The sequence below is a fragment of the Fonsecaea nubica genome (genome assembly GCF_001646965.1).
Source record: "Fonsecaea nubica strain CBS 269.64 chromosome Unknown Scaff9, whole genome shotgun sequence".
Classification (NCBI taxonomy): Eukaryota; Fungi; Ascomycota; class Eurotiomycetes; order Chaetothyriales; family Herpotrichiellaceae; genus Fonsecaea; species Fonsecaea nubica.
In genome coordinates, this window is record NW_019173682.1 from 259320 (window position 1) to 278822 (window position 19503).

The 19503-nt window shown below is 52.7% G+C and overlaps 7 protein-coding genes across 7 annotated transcripts; 2 read left to right on the forward strand and 5 right to left on the reverse strand.

The window, feature by feature from the left end:
• Positions 1 to 3427: 3427 nt before the first annotated feature.
• AYO20_02169 (hypothetical protein) lies at positions 3428 to 4726 on the forward strand (the record flags this gene model as incomplete). The annotated part of the gene is made up of 1 exon (XM_022640475.1): positions 3428 to 4726. One exon carries the CDS (start codon positions 3428 to 3430, stop codon positions 4724 to 4726), a length of 1299 nt encoding a protein of 432 aa, XP_022503532.1.
• Positions 4727 to 5617: 891 nt separating this feature from the next.
• On the forward strand, positions 5618 to 6364 carry AYO20_02170 (hypothetical protein; the record flags this gene model as incomplete). The annotated part of the gene is made up of 1 exon (XM_022640476.1): positions 5618 to 6364. One exon carries the CDS (start codon positions 5618 to 5620, stop codon positions 6362 to 6364), a length of 747 nt encoding a protein of 248 aa, XP_022503533.1.
• Positions 6365 to 6961: 597 nt separating this feature from the next.
• Positions 6962 to 7664, reverse strand: AYO20_02171 (hypothetical protein; the record flags this gene model as incomplete). The annotated part of the gene is made up of 2 exons (XM_022640477.1): positions 6962 to 7174; positions 7233 to 7664. The coding sequence occupies 2 exons, from the start codon at positions 7662 to 7664 to the stop codon at positions 6962 to 6964; spliced, it is 645 nt and encodes a 214-aa protein (XP_022503534.1).
• Positions 7665 to 7811: 147 nt separating this feature from the next.
• On the reverse strand, positions 7812 to 8435 carry AYO20_02172 (hypothetical protein; the record flags this gene model as incomplete). Its single annotated transcript, XM_022640478.1, has 3 exons — positions 7812 to 7986; positions 8048 to 8201; positions 8255 to 8435. The coding sequence occupies 3 exons, from the start codon at positions 8433 to 8435 to the stop codon at positions 7812 to 7814; spliced, it is 510 nt and encodes a 169-aa protein (XP_022503535.1).
• Positions 8436 to 10801: 2366 nt separating this feature from the next.
• AYO20_02173 (hypothetical protein) lies at positions 10802 to 14034 on the reverse strand (the record flags this gene model as incomplete). Its single annotated transcript, XM_022640479.1, has 2 exons — positions 10802 to 11334; positions 11388 to 14034. 2 exons carry the CDS (start codon positions 14032 to 14034, stop codon positions 10802 to 10804), a joined length of 3180 nt encoding a protein of 1059 aa, XP_022503536.1.
• Positions 14035 to 14672: 638 nt separating this feature from the next.
• On the reverse strand, positions 14673 to 15734 carry AYO20_02174 (hypothetical protein; the record flags this gene model as incomplete). Its single annotated transcript, XM_022640480.1, has 2 exons — positions 14673 to 14721; positions 14770 to 15734. 2 exons carry the CDS (start codon positions 15732 to 15734, stop codon positions 14673 to 14675), a joined length of 1014 nt encoding a protein of 337 aa, XP_022503537.1.
• Positions 15735 to 17941: 2207 nt separating this feature from the next.
• Positions 17942 to 19228, reverse strand: AYO20_02175 (hypothetical protein; the record flags this gene model as incomplete). Its single annotated transcript, XM_022640481.1, has 1 exon — positions 17942 to 19228. One exon carries the CDS (start codon positions 19226 to 19228, stop codon positions 17942 to 17944), a length of 1287 nt encoding a protein of 428 aa, XP_022503538.1.
• Positions 19229 to 19503: the final 275 nt, after the last annotated feature.

The window sequence follows — 19503 nt, forward strand, 5'->3', positions numbered from 1 at the left end:
ATAGCCTCGGGTTCGGCGAGGCAGAGATATCGCTGTCTACTCTCTATGGCCAGCAGTCAAAGGAACCAGACGGGCGCCACGAGAAGGCAGAGAAACCTGCCGCCCACGAAAAGAAAAAAAAAATACATAGACGGCACCGACGGCATGAACAGAGTTGTGTAGCCGCATAATGGACGAGTAATGGGATCGCGGGTGTTCCCAAGGCACAGGAATCGTTTTCGCATCTCTCCTGTAGTAGTCAGGAATCTCGGCATGATGGACACGGGCTTTCATTTTGACTTTGAGAGCCGAACAAGATGTCGAGACGTTCCGAGATTGTGCACAAATATTCGCTTCACATCTTCTTTGCGTAGTCCTTTCTCGAACCCAGACATCCCATTCTGCGATAAACCAGGAGTTCCGCGGGCTCAACGTTCGCTCGATTGCGACAGGTGTCACGGTGGAGTGGCTAAGCACTGTAGGCCTTCTAGCTGTCGCCCTTCGAAGATGTTTAGATCACCGTGAGGTATGGAAGGGGAGTGCTTTCGAGTCAGGGGAGAAAGACTTGTTCAGAATGGGAGGAATATGGTTGAGCGCGACGCTCGAAGCTTTTGCTTAGATGGCCAAGCGAGCAAACTCCTGCAGATGGGCTTAGCAATCGCTCCCAAGTAACTCACCTCGGCGTATGTTGATTCACACCGTTCTCCCACGGCACAGATAGCACAAATCTGACCAGAGACCGCAGTTTCGGAAACCTCTCTACCGCCACGGACCAGATCCACAAGTAGTCGAAAGCTTGTCAACAGTAGCACCGCTCTTTGGCAAAGATGCAATAAAGCCGCCAAGGCGGCGTTGATGTCCCCGGATTTGATTTTCTTGACACACGTTCTCTTTTCTCGGCTTCCGAGTCTCCCACAGGAAAGACAAATCTCTGTCTGTCCCCTCACTTCTCTGGTTCTGTTCGAAGATTAAAAAGGGGACAGGAGGTGTGCGTAGAGCTCAGGAGGAGGACAGGACTTTGTGCAACAGTTTACTACTTTGCCGTCTTCGACATTTTGTTGCCTCGAGCACGGGGATATCAAACGCCGATACAGCGGATCGGCAATACGCCGCTTTTGTAGCCTCATTTAATGTCATTGTTCCTGCATCTGTGATTAGTGGCCCTTGTTTGTCACTGCACCTTTGGATAGGCAGCGAAGATCATCCGCTCAGTGATAGTTGGTGAAGACGGTCGGTATACCGAATAGCAAGGATTTGCAGGCAGCTGCCAGGCGGCGTCCAGAAATATTAGGAGTACTTCCTGTTCTGGCGCTGACGCTCCGAGACATCAATCTCATCGACTTCTGTAGAAGTAGAGATGTGCACGCAAGGCGTCCTGCTCCAGGGGAATAGATCCTGAAGGGGAATCGACTAACGCTCCCCGCAGGAGATTAGTCTTCCTACGCCCGAAGGGAATAACGTCGAGAATCAGATGGTCGCCGGCCATCGGCCAAAGTCCCGTGAGAAGTAAAAGGCGCAATAGAATGAAGTCGAAAGTCCGCTGCCACGGGAAGAGAGCGTGGATTCGGTGTAGAGTTTGGTTACACCTGGTGAACGTATGGAGCACTCCGATGTGACTTGTCATTCGTTCATGACTGTATGATCCAACCGGTATACAGGAACAGGGACCGCGGGGAGGGTCTCGACGCACAACTCAGCAATAGTGTTGATCATCCACATGCGAGTAAGAGTAAGCCCGGTGGCAACCGACAATTCTGTACCCGGTAGAGGTGACTCTGCGATCGAGTACCGAGCCCGTCCACCTCTTGGTTGTGTAACCGGAACCAGGCAAAGCCCATCACAGAAAGCAACTAGATGCGTTGTAGGTAGACTTCTGTCCTCTTGTCTTCCCACGGGCTGTGGACGGCCTTGATGTGACTTGGCTCTCTAGCCGATGCACAGTTAAGCTTTTTTGAGCGGGTTTCTAGTTTCTTTGCGGGGATAACACACCGTCAGCTGGAAGAGGTCAGTATTGCCGCAAGGGGATGGGTAGTCTTACTGCTTTGGTAGGACAAAATGACGAAGCAAAAAGCCAGCAAAATGATGATGAGCTCAATTTCTGGCAGAATCCTTACGCATGGGTAATCGTACCCTGGAATAGAGCGTGGGCCAGGTCGCAACTCCTCGTACCCGTAACTCTGTTCGTATAGCCACAGCACGAGGCTGGACTCAGGTCATGACCCGTGGATTTGGGTAGTGACAACGAGGCCGGGGCAAGCCGGGGGGCAGTTGGTTTCGCTGGTCACAAAGAATCGTGGTTAAAAATAGGGCACGTGGAGCCTTCCTGGTGCTGTGACCCAATTACGAAGCGTAAGACGGTCAAGCTTCTGTGCCGAGACGGCTTGAGCAGGTCAAGCCTTTTTTAGCGCAGGCGTTCTTATACTCTGTTATGATTGGTCCAAATCCATATTACCTGTATACGGCGCAGTCCCCAGTCCCCGCAGCGCAGCCGCAGCATCTTTGGCTGGCAAAATTCCCTATTTCGAGCGCATCCTTTGTCATCCTCACCACCCCTCAACATCCAATGACCCTCAGATCTAGGTTCATCAGCACTAATCCTGTCTCGTCTATCGCAATCACCGCCATAGCCCGATCTGTGCAAGCGCTGACCAGCTGGGCAGTCCAGAAAATCTCTCGAGTCGGTTACACCACTCTGTGGCGCATCCTCTGTATTCGTACCTCGTGCTCCTGTGTCCCTGGATCTAGCTGCTAATGCCCAAGCTGACAGACATCACAGGTCCTCGGTAGGTCCTTGTGGTCCTTGTGGTCCTTGCTACTTCCTCACTCTCCCGCGGCCGCCACAGGATGGAGGATGTACTGGGGCTGCTGTATGACGTGGGAATTGAAATTTGCCTGGTGACAGATGAATCCTCCTTTCTTTTGGCCCTCCCCTTTGTGGTATGGTCTGGCTGGATACACCTCGCGAGTTCACAGAACGATCCCAAATGGAGTCAATGTGGGCGGTGAGCACACCAGAGACTGGGGAAACAAGAGCAGCCGAGCGAACAGCGCACCAAATCACTGCATCGCCGCATGGCCGCCGGAGTCAGCAACAGCGCAATCTCCTTCTGGCCCTGGTCTTAGCTCCCAGTCCAAGCTTTGCCTCAACGTTGCTTAACTTGGCCCCCCCAAAATGGCGAATACTATTAGCTCGCCACACGATATGCTCCTCCTGGGTCGAGCTCTACGCACGCCCGTCTATATATTCAGCTGTGGGCTCTCGCTTGAAGTTAGGTCTCACTCATACAACAATCACTTCATTCTTTACTTGACTACATTAACAGCTCAGTTTTCGCTTTCTCAACACATTCTCTCGCTCATTCAAACAACAGACCAACTTTGACAATAATCTTTCTTTTTCCTATCGTTGAACGCACGCTCACTAGCACATCATCACACGATATTCATAATGTATTCCAAACTCGCACCAGTCCTCGGCTCTTTGGCCATTGCCTCGCTCGTTGCAGCAGTCCCCGTTGACGTTGAGAAGCGCGATATCTGGTTTGGCGGCCGTAAGCCCCACCTCGAAAACTACCAAGGTGGCCAGCCTTCAGCCTCAGCCTCAGCCTCTGCCTCGTACAGCGCCGCCAACGGCTACTACACCCCATCAGCAACCAGCGGCAGTGGCTCATGGTCCACTGGTGCTCCGCCGTCGTCGTCTTCGGGCTCCAGCGATGGCAGCAGCAACCCGTTCAGCTTCCCGCTGTCCAACGGCTTCCCCAACATCCAGAACCCCTCGTCCCAGCTCACGGCTATTGAGTCTCAAGCCCACGGTCTCTTGCCCAACGGGCCCCCACCGCCATCGCCCCCTGCCGATGACGATCTCAAATCATTGAGACTGATTGCCTTCAATGAGCTCTTTGAGGTTGCCTTCTTCACTGAACTCCTCTACAACGTGACCCACAATGTCGCCGGGTACCAGTTCCAGGACCAGAACCAGCGACAGACCATCATTGACGCCATCACCGCCGTCCAAGCCCAAGAGGAGCTCCACGCCCTGAACGCCAACGGTGCCCTCGCCCACTTCAACGCCGGCCCCATCCAGCCCTGCAAGTACGAGGTGCCCGTGTCTGACTTCAAGAGCGCCATCAACCTGGCCAAGACCTTCACTGATGTCGTCCTCGGAACCCTCGGTGACGTCCAGACCCATTTCGGCCAGAACGGTGACAACGGCCTCATCCGCGGTGTCGCTGCGGTCATTGGCCAAGAGGGTGAGCAGAACGGTTTCTACCGCAACTTGCTTGGTCTCATCCCCAGCGGTGCTCCCTTCTTGACTGCCTCCACCCGCGAGTTCGCCTTCTCTGCCTTGAACCAAGACTTTGTTGTTGCCGGCTCCTGCCCCAACATCAACACCATTGACCTCCCCATCTTCGGTGCCCTGAACGTCTTGACCCAGAACATCCAACCCCAGGACCAGCAACTCCAATTCTCCTTCACCGCCACTGGTGCCTACTCCCAGTATGCCAGCAACTACCACAGCCTGAGCTTGGTGTACATCAACCAGCAGAACGTGCCCGTTGTCGAGCCCATCACCCAAGCCACGGTCAGCGGCAACACCGTCACCTTCTCCGCAAACTTCCCCTTCACCGAGAACGACATGTTCGGTCTGACCATCGCCGCCGTTGTCGAGGGATCCGGTCCCTTTGCCACCGTCACTGATGTCGCCGCCGCCACCAAGTTCGGCCCCGGCTTGATCGAAGTCAACTAAGTGCACGCATATATCCTCGACTGGGAAACCCCCATTGTGTGATGGAATTTATGAAAACAGAATAAACTGGTATGACGCATGTGGAGAGAGAAAAAGAAACTTGTAATCCGGGTTTTTGGTTTTTGATTTTCTGGTAGCTCGTTCACCCTTGGGTGTTTTTGTCTGGTTTTTGCAAAGGGGGTCTGACATTTTTGATATATTTGTGGTGATCCCTCGATTTTTGGGAGGGAAGGAGGGGGAGAAGAAGACACATAGTTCCAATCTGACGCTGTTCTCCTCAATTCGCTTGATCTGGTCTTGTCTTGCGCTCTTGGTTTTTGTGTAGAAAGTGACTCGTCCAACACTTTGACAGCAGCCCCTAAGACTCCCCAAAGAAAAGCCCCCAAGTCTCAGTGGCAGCTCTCCCTGGCTGAACATCGAGGCGGGGATCCTCATAAAAAGTCAAGGGCATATCGTGGCAATCTTCCCCACTCTGTCCGCTACCCACGACCTCCATCTCCATCTCCACCTCGACACGCACCTCCTCTTCACCCAGGCTCAACGCCTCGTTGCATACAGATGCGGGGGCTTGGGACCAGATCCCTCAGAGCGAGAAAAGCGGGGTCGTTCGTTGGATACCAAGGTAATGTGTGTATGTAGGGCCACCATTATTGACGACCGGGTGCCGTTCTCGAGGCGAACGTGAACCTGGGGTTTCTTAACAACACTAGCTAGGGATTGTTCTTGTACTCTACTCGCAGGGGACGGGATTTCACTTTGTCCGTCTATTCAATCCAGCCATCCATTTAACCCTCTTACGAGCGAATATTTGACCGTACTGTGTACACCCTCTCTCTTTGTCTCTCTCCCACACACATACGGATACGAAAGGAAAACCCTCGAAGAAAAGACATGTCGAACCAGACGGTATATTTCGTCACTGGAACCACGCAAGGAATCGGCTACGAATTCGTGCGCCAGCTGCGCGAGCGCCCGGGGGCGATTGTGTTCGCGACGTCGCGGGACCCGGAGCGGGCGACGAAGCTGCAGGCCCTGACGGACCGGGGGAACGTGCACGTCGTCAAGATCACCAAGCAGCCCGAGGCGGTGCAGGAGGCGATCGAGGCGGCGGCTCTGGTGAAGAAGGTCGCGGGAAAGGTGGACGTGGTGGTGGCCAACGCGGGCATCATCGGACACGAGACCAGCATCGCCGACGCGCCCGTGTCCCAGTACCAGGACTTTCTGGACGTGAACCTGCTCAACAACATCGCCTTGTTCAAGGCGCTGCGGCCTCTGCTCCTCGAGTCGGCGCGCCAGGGCAACACGCCCAAGTTCGTCGCCATCAGCACGCAGTACGGGTCGCTGGCCATGGTGGAGGACCTGCCGGGCCAGTCGTCGGCGTACGCCGTGTCCAAGGCCGCGCTCAACATGTTCATCCGGCACATAGCCTACGAGGAGAAGAAGAACGGCATCGTCGCGTTCCCCATGCACCCGGGCGTCGTGGCCACCGAGACCGTCGCCCCGCTCGCCGAGCGCATCGGCCTCGCCACCATCGAGCCCGCTGAGAGCATTCGCGGCATGATGAAGATCATCGACCGCGCCACCGTCGCTGACGAGGTGCGTCTGTGGAGGTACGACGATACCCATCTCCCATGGTGATAGCCGACGCGCCACGAAGAGCAGCTAGCAAGGGAGGGAGAGAGGGAGAAAAGACCCAAGGGTAACAGCAGACTGTGTACTGAGTACTGGGCGACTGACTCTCTCTCCTTCGTCGATGGGTATTAAAAGTCATGTCAGATATCGACATCTCACACCCTATCTGGAATCCATTGCGTTCTTCTTACAAGTTTCTTGCCCGAGCAAAAGCTCCCTGTTTCCTGCATATAAGTCGTATAGCAAAAGCATTTACTTCAGTCCTCTATATACCACGGTAATGTGTGTCGTTGCCTGTGGTACTGGCCTCTTAGTTTCTCTGCGTTAGGGGTATAAAAGCAGTCAATATTCAGGATGTTCGCTACTCGTGTCTAAGATACAACATTCCCACTGCAAAGCGCAGCCCGCAACCATAAAGCGCGTTTTTTCCCTGTTAAAACCAAGACGAGATCCAAGAAACGCCCTGCACTAGCATCCTTCTCATCATCGCTCAGACCGCGTCCCCATTCCTATTCTCCGGTCGTGATTCACAATCAGACTGCACCACCGATCCTACCGTCGACGGCGACCACTCCGAATTCTCTCGAATCCCGTGCTTTAGCCTTAGATGCCTCTTGACCGCGTCCGGCCGGACGTGGCTATATTTGCACAAATGACACTTGACCTTGTCCTCATCCGTCGCCAGGCCATGCACTGCTTGAACATGCTGAATGCACCGTCGCTTCTCAGCGAAAGGGCGGCTGCAGTGCGGGCATTTAAACGGTTTCGTATGTTTGTACTCATGCCGCCTGAGTTCACATGGGCGTGCAAATGACTCTGTGCAGTCTCCAAAGTGGCAGCGATGTTTATATGATGGTAAAGGCGCAATGCTCACCGGCGATGCTTGGAGGTCGAGTGCTGGAAATAGATCGGCATCAGTGAAAGGTGGTTTAATGAAGCTTTCGTCGGACGAGAACAGGGAAAAGTCGTTGTAACTGTCATACTCAAAGTTGTCCAGATAGCTTAGGTTGTTCAAAATGTCGTAATCCAACTCCATTCCCTCCATGTCGGAAGAAGGGTCGGGTGATGTATCGAAGGACAGAGAAGGGGTGGATTGTGTTGTATGTGTGGTTGGGCTTTGGGCAACAGAGGCCTGTTGCAGATGGTGTACTTGTTGGGCCTGGTAATGTTGTAGTGGTAATGTGCTCTCCAAGGGCTGACACGTCGCTCCTTGGAGGGAAAAGATGTAAGATGGGTCCCAGAATTCGGTGTGGGTTTGACCTTGATGATGATCAGGGTTCATGCAGGAGGGATCATAGGGCGCCATGATTTCACGTAGCGGCTGCGTGCTCGATGGCGGACTATGTAGTACGGTCGGCGAAACCTGTTGCTCGGGATGTGTTTGCCCGTCCTTTCTCGAGGCGGGACAGCGCCTCGGGTAAGAACAGAGCAATCCACAGTCGCAAGCCAGGCTTCATCTGACTGTACATTCTTCGATATCAATGGAGAACTGTCCCACTGATGATAGCAACATCTCAGAATCGTCGCGATCAAAGAGTTCGGCTGCAGTGCTCTCGGTGCGTGCATGAGCATCAGAGGGGTTGGGTGTCCACTCAGCAACAATGGACAAATGCCCAATGCTGGCAATTCTAGGTCACTGTTGTGGTCATCAGACACCAATCCACCTGCACACAAGGCACAGTTACTAACCGTCGTCTTGCATTGCCAGAACCGCGCGGCTGGCCTTGTTGAAGAGACTGGCTAAGTTGGTGGGTCATCTGCTGGTTAGTCGAAGCCAAGCTTGGTGGGAGTGAAACTCTTTGCAGTGGTCTGTTGTCGGAATCTCGAGATCGTATGTTTGTACCTAAGAAAATGGTTAGTGTGGCTATACGGGCGTGCCTCGAGCTATGGTCATACGTTGATCGGCACTTGACAAGAACTTCAGATCGTTGCTGCAATATGTTTCCTCCAGGAGCGCTTTGGCCTCTGTTGACTCTCCAATAGTCATTTCTAGCCGCTTCTTGACGTTGTGACCCTTGGCCCTACGACCGAGGTCTTCCATTGGCATCGAGGTGTTACCGTCCGAGGAAGGTGGCATTGAGGGAAGATTAGTGAGAGCCGAAGGCTGGAATTGTGATGGAGGTAAAGAGGATTGGGAGAAGTCCAGGCAACGAGGCTGGAGGAAAAGAGCGGCTTTTGAGTCGTGCAGGTGCGCGGGGAACGAAATGTGGCCTACAACGGGAGGATTGGAGCTAATGTCGCTAGTGGTGGCGGTGCTTAGTTTATTGACGTATTATTGGTCAGATTGTGTCGGCCACACGGCGCTAAAGATGCCGCTAAACCCTAAACGCTCGTTGCATCAGATGAGGCTGAGTCGGTGGAGAGAGGATCGAGCACCAACTTCTGCGCCTTGACTCACCTTTCACCCAGTCACCTACCTCGTACTTGTAGTTCCCCTTCGTCAATCGCACATCTCGCAAATTCGATTCGATCTCATGAGCCCATCTACCCCTCCTTATCACCAACTGTCATGAGATAGACGATCATTCTAGGCGTTTACGGCATGGTCTCCCAGTCTGGTTCTGGCTGGGTGTGGAAACCTTCGAGCCTTATGCCATTTGCATCGACGATTCAAAAGCTGGACTTCCTGCGGTTCCAAGCGCGAGATCAATGGTGTGGGCCAAAACATCTTGAACTGTTCTCCTACCAGCCAGATAGGTAGCAGCTCCAGCGGCCTCTTTACTCGCGTGGGAGGTCGGCTATCAATATAGGCCGTTGTTACCCTTGGAGCTCGTTTGCACAACTTGGCTTTTTCATGTTTCGACACTTGCCATCTGGACTCTTCCATGTGACACTTTATGCTAGATCCCAGCCCTTGTCAACGCTGCTGGTTTGTCGTCAACAGTGCTGGGCTCATCCCGAAGATTCGAACAACCTGTGGCAAGCACCACTACAGTTCTCAAGCAGTGGACTTGATCTGGATTCCTCAGCAGCAGAAGCGTTCTCAGCTCATCATGGCTCTTCCAGAGATAAAACAGCATCGTCCTTGCAAGCTAGAGCTCCATCAGCTACACCATCTCAATATGACACTCATATTTCCCGTGCACAAGCCAGTTGTCGTTTGGCATCACCCACGGGGTTTGAAAAGGCAAGTTTCACTCCAAGAATGCCTCACTTACTGGGGAGACAGAAAACGCCAGCTTCAAACGTAGAGCAGAGCGCTGCAAACGAGCTTCTTTTCTCCAAGAGGATACAAAATGTTCGCTGCAATCTCTCCCTCTCTCTCCCCTTCCCAGATCTTTCAATTACCAGATACCTAATCTTATCTTCGACCGGCATATACACAAAACGCCCATCATAACAAACCGTTGCCTCCAAATTGATCCCATTTGGCACATCTCACAGACTTGCAAAGACCCAGACGAGCGAGCGAGCGAGACATTTCGCGCCGCAAAGAGTCGTTTTACCTCTTGGGAAGAGTGTTTCCTCCCTCTCCCTCCGCCCTTGCCGACTCTCTTCCACGACTTCGACTTCTGCCGTCTTGCTTGGTTTTCATGCTGTCCCCAAGCCCTCCGCCCCACTTCTTTTGAGTGAGTGAGTGAATACAAGAGAGAAAAGCGCCAAAAAAAAGAATGTCCACCGATCCCCAACGGCCAAAAAGACGGAGACTTCCACCACCAGCAGCCAAGCCTCCGAAGATATCCAACGTGCGCTGCCAGACGGAAGGGTGCACGGGCAGGGGTCCGCGCGGGACGAGATGTCCCATCTGTATGTGGATTATCCGGTGATTCGTTCTCTCCTGTTTCCTGGACTTGGGACCTGGACCTTGAACCCTAGACATGGAACGGACATGGATGGGAGTGGGAGTAGGGGGAGAAGAAGGAAAATCTTTGGCTTTCTAGCCTCCAGAACTGATGATAATGGGCGACGACAGAGGCGACAGGCGACGACGATGACGTCGGTGTTCGTTTGTTCGTTTGTTCGTTCGTACACTCGTTCAACACTCATTTCTCCTCCGGCGTCTTGAATATTTATTTTCAACTATGCGCCCCCTGGCTATCTGTCGAGGGCCGTACCCGTCTCAGTCACGAGTGTATATCGACGTGGCCGGCTTGGATGGCATTCTTCAGGAGTGAGTTTCCCCAGTGAACGGGTGAAGCTGGAAGAGTAAATCATCCGAGAGGACAAAAGGGATATTGTTTATAAAAGAGCTCACTCCTCCCAAGATGGAGAAGCAGAAGCTTTGACCGCGTGATAGATAGAAGTACAGTACAGTACAGTACAGTACAGTATAGTAGATCAGTCAGTCACCAGCATGCATCCATGGATATTGAGTACCGCTTTCAATATACATTCGGACTGGTTCTACTCTAGCAGGCACTGACGCAGGTGTCTCACCTAGGTAGGAATGTATCTGATCTTATCCTCTACGATAGCACGACGCAAATCGGTAGGGCCGTGGGCTCACATAAATTCGATCTCTTGATCGTCCCCGTGGTTGTCGTCCAGATCCACCGCACGCTCTTTGCCTTTCCCTTTATCCTTGGTTTCAGCCTCGCCTCCATTGACCGGGAGGCCCAAGCTCGCGATCTCGTCGTAATCATCACCAACTTCCTCAATCCTGCCACTCCTGTTATTCGGACTCCTGTCTGTTGCCAAGCCCCTCTTCGCCATCTGGCCTTGAACACCATCTCTTCTCACGACCCTCGCCCGCCCATCACTTCCCAGGCGCACCTCTAGACCCAACTTCTCAGTCGTCTCCCTCACCAGCTCGGCATCATTTTCACCGGGTGGCGGGACAATTTCCCTTGCTTCGAGGGAAGAAACAAGTGCCTGGTTTTCTGGGTTGTGCTCCAAAAGGAACTTTAGACACATCACGGCGTGCTCTTTGATGTACGGATTGCATGCTATAAGACCGAAAACTGTCAGTAAAATGAAATGGAGCAAGCATTTGGACGAATTTGGTAGACCAAGACGACAATGAACAAACTCGTCCTCTCAGAAAAGATGTTTGTTTGTAGAACAAGAGGCGGAAGGACTCATCACCTACCATCATAGGTTGTACAACTCAGGATCGTCTCAACTCCACCATACTCCCGAATCTGATTCTGTACAGTCGGTGACTTCCAGACCAAACTCGACAACACCAGCACGATTAGTTTCTTGAGGTTACGCCATTCAAAATCGGCTGGCTCTTCGGTCACGGTTGTTGCCGCGGGAGGAGCTTGTGCAGGGGGTGACGGTGAGGGTAAGTCATTTGGTGGTTGGGGGAGCGACTCGGTGACCGTTGAGGTGCCATTCTGTTGTGCGGGTCCTTCGGCTGGCATGGCAGTTTCATAAGGTCTCTCGACGGCAACGTGTGCAGGAAGCGTTGATGCTTGCTCTAGATGTTCGACACCGGCCGTGCCTTGCGCCTCCCTTCCATTGGTCGACATCTTCAGATTCCCATTCACACCCGTTGTGGGAGGAGGCATAGCCTGCGTCAACCCGACCTTTGCAATACTTTGATCCAACTCCTTAATCAACGTTACCAAATCATACACGATCTCCCACTGCACGAGCAACTTTTTCCAGTCATTATTTTCTGTGAGCACTGCAAAGAACTCTAGGAACTGGTATACGCCTTCGTACACACGCTCCATATCCCACAAGTTCAATGGGAAATCCTCTGCTAGCGCGAGACCAGCGCGAATTTGGCCTTGCAGGTAGATCAGGGCGCAGGTTTCGGGAATGATGTTGCCTCGGAAGACGATGAAAATATAACGAACAGTGAGGACATCTACTCGGCTGAGTGGGGAGGGGGCCAGTCGAGGTTTCTGATGCTGTGCTGTTGGTGCTTGCTCGCCTGTCGCGTTTTGTTGCTGTTGCGCCGCCGAAGGAGGGCTGTATTTTGCGCGGAATATGTGTGTCAGAATCTTGATAACAACAGCTTGCGCTGGGGAGATGATGTCCTTGGGCTGGCCAAAGTCCGCGTATGCATGGGACATGAGTCCATTTTTCAGGATGGCTTCCATGATCTGCACCATCATTTTGAAGTAGAACTCGTCATCTGGCAAATCCCACGCAGCGATGAATATCAATAACTCCCGCAGAACATTACGGCCTGCTTCTTGAGCGAGTAATATATGACAACGGACCGCTTGCATGTTTTTTAGACCCTGCTGATGTGCAGTGGTACTGTTTTTCGAGCCAAAATTGTCCACAATGCCTGCTTGAATGATCATGGGCAATGCTTCGATTTCAGTCGGCCCGAGGACGAGGGGAACGTCGGTGAGCAGACCGCGTTCTTGATCTCCGGATCCACGGTAATCGTCGTCCTCCATACTATCTCCGACGCTGATGAGATCGTCTTCGTCGTCTTCAAGTTCATAGTCCTCTGGATCAACATCGTCATCATATTCCGCTCCGTCATACTCGCCCAAGGGACCAGACCGCGGATGTAAACGGGCCATGAGTTCGTCTTTTGCTTCTTTCAACGTCGCAGCTGCAGATTGAGCGGTTCGGGGCATGCTCAGGTCTTCTTCGGTCAAATCTTGGGAGGTCTCATTCAGGTCGCCATACGACCCCGGCTCGGGTAGATCGCTCCAGTGCGCATCCCTCAACTTGGCGCTAGGTTTGTAGCCGTTGACTTGGGTGAGAGCCATGATCTTCTCGGCAACCTGCTTGACTTGTGTAGAATTGGTCTCGGTGGCAGTAACATCCTCCTTGTTCTGCAACCAAGCCCGTAGTTCCGCGCCCACTTTCAACAGCACATCTGGGCTATCGTCCAGTTGATTCGCGTTCATACCCGATAGAGTTTCCATGTCGGTTCTGATCTTGTCCATGAGAACTTTTGCCGCCTTTTGAGTCTGCTCATCCGGCTCTTTATTGGTGCTCATCAGGTCGAACAGCGCATGGACATCGTCGATGTTGTACCCGGGGTCATCGCCATCCATCGCAAGCCGACCCACTCGTCGTGGCATTTTCTCAACAGTCGACCGGATCCTGTCCTCCTTTGCAGCATGGTCCTTGCCTTCATCGTCGACAGTCTGCTGGTCTGGAAGACTGCTCCGGTCGTCACCCTCATTTGCTTGGGACTGTCCAAACAGATCTAGCCACAGAACCAACTTTCGCTGTTCATTGTGCATAATGAAATTGTGCAAGAACTGCAGGCAAGTGATCAACAGCCGCTTGTACAGATTCACCACCTTTTGCCATCTTTCCTCGTTTCGGGGGTTTGCCTCGCCATCGAAACCCCGAGCCGTGACCTTAACACAGACATCGATGAGTTTGAGGATCTGTTGATCGAACCCTTTTTCCGCAGCCAGGTTCTGTGCTTTTTTGGTGGTGGCCAGGAGGTTGCGTGCGATGGTACATAGATCATTGAGTCGTTCAATGTCCTTGACCAGGCTGAGGTAATGGGCGGCAATGAGTTCGGAGCTGCTGCCGCCGAAACCTAGGTGCGGAGGGTGTTTGTAGGTAAAGGATTGTTGTTCTAGGGCTGGAAGAGCGTACTTGAGCACTGTCGTCAAGCCCTCCCATATTCGCGGGTTGAATCCCAGCGCAGATCGGACGTCGCTCTCTTGATGCGACTTGTACAGAATTTGTTTACCAGCAATTAACAGGTGTTCCAATCTCTTCTCATCGATCAATCCAGGACTTTCGTAGTGAGTCTGAGTGCCGGTGAGGACTAATTGCAGGAGTATCGAGGGGCTCATGCTGATAGCTGGCACTCATAGTCGTCGTGACCTCTGTGAATCGTGCACTGAATTTTTTGGTGATATCTCGTTAGAGGATCTTGGGCATGATGGCGTTGGAAATTCCGCAGCCTGCAGTTTTCGGTAAAGCGGTAAAGTCTACGACGAAGCAGGGATCCTGCGGTCGCCATAGTTGCCTTTGGACCGGCAATTACAATATGCCGAGGAAATATACCTTCTCCGGAGTAGCTGGCACCTTGCCAGTTCTATACAATTTTTTTTTCTTGCTCGACATTTTGCTAACGTCTATTAACAATTCTGCCTCGTTTGCTACCTATCAAACACCCCTTGAACATGCTGAATTTGTGCTGAATATGACATGTGCTAGAGTGCGGCATTGTTTCAGGGGTATATGCCACAGATTGCAACCTGCCAAAAATCACATCATTTACCCGGCCCTTTGAGATACACCGATATTCGGACCTCCAGTCTAGAATAGTGTGCCGTGCACTGCTCCCTCCTACCTCCTCTTTCAAAGTTTGAATGCCTTTTTTCAGACATATCTTGTGTCCCTTCAATCCTGTCCCCAGCAGCCTTCTTATCCAACATATCCTTGTCCGCGGGGACTATTTTCCAACCATCGCCTCGGAACGAATGACTCAGGTTGTGATCAACTTCAGGTAGTCGGCAACGATCAGGGTGATCATTCTGTTCAACGTCAGCCTGTGAACCCTCCTGAGGGATGTTTGTACTTACGCATGTGGTGCAATCCTGACATAGTAGGTGCCGAATCCACGGTAGAATCTCAACCAACCTTCATCGCGGACCACCTTCTTCGCACAATCGAAGAAGCCGTTGTAAGGGAGCTTCCCGTCAGGACCTCTCTGCTGCTTCTGCAACCGCGTCTTGACGAAGTCAAATGGCAAGCTGAAGAACGAGGCAAAGAACCCAGCAATCGCGGACGCGCCGAAGCGGTTCGAGCTTTCTGAGATATCAGGGAAATATTGCTTCAGCTGAGTCTTGGATTCGGCGAAGAACGTGAGTTGACCAAAGTTGAGCGCCATTGCGCGGATGACGGTGGGGTATGCGCCGGCCCAGAGAGCCGTGATGCCTTCAGCTTTGGCAATGCGAGTTAAAGCGTCAAATACTGATCTATAGTTGGCGCGGGCTTCTTTGGGTTTTAGCCCGTCAGATTGCATTCGAATGAGTGCCAAATCAGCGGGGTTGCCAACCATGGCAGCCAAACCACCGGCCGCAAGGCCTGCGGCGCCTCGCTCCGCGAATGTGACCTTTGTGCCGTTCTGCTCAGCCCGTGCCTGCAGCATGTTCTGGAAGGTGTCAAAGAAGCCCAATCTTGCCGTGGTATAGACGGCTTGTCTCAACAGACCCGCTGAGAGACCATTGTATAGATCGAGCACCTTCCCTTGAGCAATGATGTCTCTTGTTATCCCCAGAGCCGTGGGCTTGGGACCTGTTTTCACACCCTCGCCCGCCAGCTGTAGGCGCACCTTAACCATGTCTATAGGCTGGATGCACGCAGTTGCAAACATGCCTGCAAGACCTCCGTTGACAAACGGGAGAGCAGCGCGCACGACGGGAAGGTGGAGGAAGTCATTTTTGGCCTGTACAGGGTTGTTCACTGCCTCGCTCGCTGCTTCTTCAACCTTTGTGGCGGCCGATCGAGCGCCATCCTTGATCCGGTTGGCAGTGCTACTAGACATTGTGCAAGGAGGGGAGAGGAGAGATGAGGCGGGGGGAATTAGGTCGACGTTGGCCCAGACAGCGGCAACACAGCGAGGAGATGGTTCGTATCTAAGCTGGCGCAGTGTCTCGTTAGCAATTTCCCCACTTGCGTCCAAACATCGGTAAGGTGGGTGGTGTTCGAGAAACCAGCTCCAGTGGTCGAGTATTGCTGCAGGAAGAGGTGTCTAGACACGAATGGACGATGACTCACGAAACAGCAACAAACACCAGCAACTCTGTGCAAGTCAACGACTTGTCTCGTGCGGTGAGAAGGCGGTCTACTGACTGCCTATACACCGAGCGGGGAAGAGGAAGACGTTTTGGTGCGGAGGCTTTGGAGCTCGTCAGACACACACAACACGCAATTGGGACTCGACGGCAGCAGGCGACGGCAGGCGACAGCTCTTCACGTCGGTGACCGACAGGATGGATATACAGGAAGATGCAAACCCACACCAAGATGAAGGTTGTCTTGAGGACTTGTGGGTGTATTGCTGGGTTAAGAATGAAGAATCAAGGACGGCCCAACAGCTAGTGGGAGAAAAGGAAGAAGCCGGTCGGAAGAGAGGCTTGCCAACTCGGTTCAGATGATGTGCAATAGCTGGAGTGAGCAGCCGTGGCGGTTGGCCGTGTGTCGGCGTCGTGTGTGAGTGTCTTTGAGTCGACCACTGACCTTGCCCAGGTGTCTGACCCTGTCGAGCCCTGTTCAATGGGCTAGAGCTAGGACAAAATGACGCTGGGGAGAGGAGAGGGGCTTAGGAATGGCAACATTCCAGGCCCGAGGATTGGATGAGAAAACCGGCCAGCGGCTTGATGGGCATTTGCGATACTCCGGACCCGGTTTAGCGATCAGAGGAACAAGGCGCCAGATGCGGGGAAAGGATTTTTTGGTGAGCCAACAAGCATCATGCACCACCAGGCGCTGCCACCACCACCTAAAAAGCCCTTTCCAAGGGGATCCCCAGGGGACCCTTTTTGTGTCTTGTTTGTTGAACTGGACCGTTGACATGCCACCCATTCGCACCCCCCCAGCCAGCCCTTTCTAGCTACAACCAAGGACACCACCGCATCTCACCACTTTTTCCTTTTCCCCAATGCCTTTGGGGTTAGACCGAGGCCTCACCACATGCTACAGACTTTCTCCCTCTGCTTCAATAGCTTTTGGCCTTTCCCCAATCTAAATCATCCAATGGATCCTACTCAATCAAAACAGCTCGGATGTCGCTCTGGATCCCTGCGAAACTGCCAAGTGGCGAGTACACCGAACGAACGACCCTCTGTCGGCCCCTCGGAAAATGGCATCACCCCCCGAAACACTGCTCGCCGGCGGAAAGATTCGGGCTTTTCCTCACTCTCCGTGGCCCACTGTCCCAAGATGTCCATCGAGGCTGATCTGAAATTGCACGTGCAACGAGGCTGATCAAAGCATTGCCTAAGAATTGATGTGGATATGATGGATTTGGTGGGTTTAGTGACGAGTTTGCAAAGCCAGACTCGTCAGCACTGGCGTGTTGATGTCATTGTTGTTTGGTCCCCCCACTTGTTCAATGATACCGAGGATAGCCGCCCACTCTAGGCCCTAGGCCTACTGGTGCAGCCCAAGTTAAGCCCTTGTGGCCCCTGTGGCCCCTATGAAGTCGCTTAGCGGGTTGCCCAACGCAAATCTGGGGAAGGCTTAATAGTTAAGCCCACCCACTGGAGCGGCCTCTATCATCCGCTCCGGGCACTCTTTTTGCCTACACCCAATGCCGACCTCGGCACCGCGGTAGGAGAAACTTTTCCATATCACCCAGCACCACCATGCATCAGAACCTCAGCCTTGTCACAGGACAGAACCACGCTCTACCAAGTACAAGTATGATGATGCTATGAGGGATGGAAAATTGCTTCTTGCGCCCCTACGCTGGGCACAGCACCCAATCCCGGAATGTTCCGAGCAGCTTTCCGTCACCCACCATTCCATGAGCAGGAGAGGTCCGGTCTTGCTCCCGAAACTGTGGCTCGATCCCTCACTCAATGCTTGGAATATCTCTGGGTTCTTAGCCGGCTACCATTCCGGATAGGACAAATTTCGGATCCTAACCTCGACGGAACGACCATGAATGCGCCATTTATCTTTCCACACGGAGGTAGAGCCTCCGATGGTGACAACGGCGCTTTGCGTGGTTGACGGTAGATTTGTCGGTCATACCCTAGGCTTGTCCTTCCGCTTCAGGAGCGCTTTGACGTTGAAGGGTTTTTTGATCTCCTTGATTCGGCGTAGCAAATCTTTCATTCTCTTCTCACGCTGTTCTGGCGTCGTGGATCCATTTTCACGGGGCCCGGCCTCGGAAGCCGCAGTGGACGCCGTTTCAGTTGACGCTCTTTTCTGCCTGTTGTCTTTTGCGATCGCTTGGTACACTAGAACCCAACCTGCCACTCGCTCCTTCTTCGGTGCAATCTGCTCATCCGTAGTGCTCTTGCGAAGCCCTGTTTGTAGTTCGGTGTCCTGAGCCTCGGCCGTTCTCCAAGGACAATATTCCAAGTGGTTGTCTATGGCATCCAATTTCTCAATCGCAGGTGATTCGCCACGATATAGCCAGAGACCCAGAGAGCGGAAACAGTGGTGGCATTCAATGACATCCTCAGATTTCCTCTCCCAGCCACAGATCGCTAGTCTAAGTGTGTCAAGGTGAGGGCGTTCGAGTTCACTGAAACGGAATTCTTCCAACTCTTGAGCATTCACAAAAGGGGTTAATGGTAGAGGCTCAACGGGGGGGATTTCGTCTGAGTGGCTGGCAAGACTGTCATAACGCGTTTTCAGTCCGGACAGAGCCAAAGTTGTGTTTAAGAGACCTTCGATGCGCTGGATTGAGGTGTCACACCCTCGTTTTCGCCAGAGACAAGTTTCTGCATGTGCAGTGACAATCATATCCTGGTACCTTGCGATAATATTGTCATAAATCTCGGCTGAGATTGCGAAGCTGTCTTCCTCGTCTGCGACTACTTCCTCGTCCGCACCTTCGTCACCAGGCTTCTCGGAAGACTTGAGCAACTCCTTGTCAATATTAAGATCAATATACAACCTCTCCTTGCAAACACCACATGCTACTGTATCTGTATCAACACAAACCCAGCCTCGTTTTGCCCACGCTGCGGCATTGATGGAATCGGTAGATGGGACATGCCATTGTGTCACATGGCGAAATGTCTCCAGTCGCTGGAGAAAGGCAGCTCGGCTTGATGGGAGATAATGTCCGCTCAGCGCAACCGGCGCAGAAGTATATGATGCTGTAGTGTTTGAGGTGGGCGTAATCCGACGTCGCTTAGAGGAGTCAGAGGCAGCGTAGAGAGAAAGTGAGGTTGCGGAGGCGTTGACAGATGAACGCGACGGTGAGGCTGGAGTCGAGGGGGGAGCGGAGGCGGCACCATCGGTAAGTGCCTCGAGGATGCGATCGAATTTGCGCTTCTTGGTCTCAATAGCATATGACATTATGAGGCGAGGCTCTAAGTAGGGTAGATGGACGCAGTTCAATACAACTCTAGAATGGAGAGTGCCTTTTCTGTGCCTTGCGCATTCCACATTCAGAAACGAATAAACATGCGCTAACTTGATTTGGTTAGTCACTTTTTGGCTGAGAAACCCAAGTCGCTTCTCTTGATTCAGACTTTATCGTTCTTCACTTCACTCAGCATGTCACAGTATATGGAAGAGATGAACATGTGTCTTCCTCGTGCGGTTGTGACTGTCACTGAAAGCAATGCAAC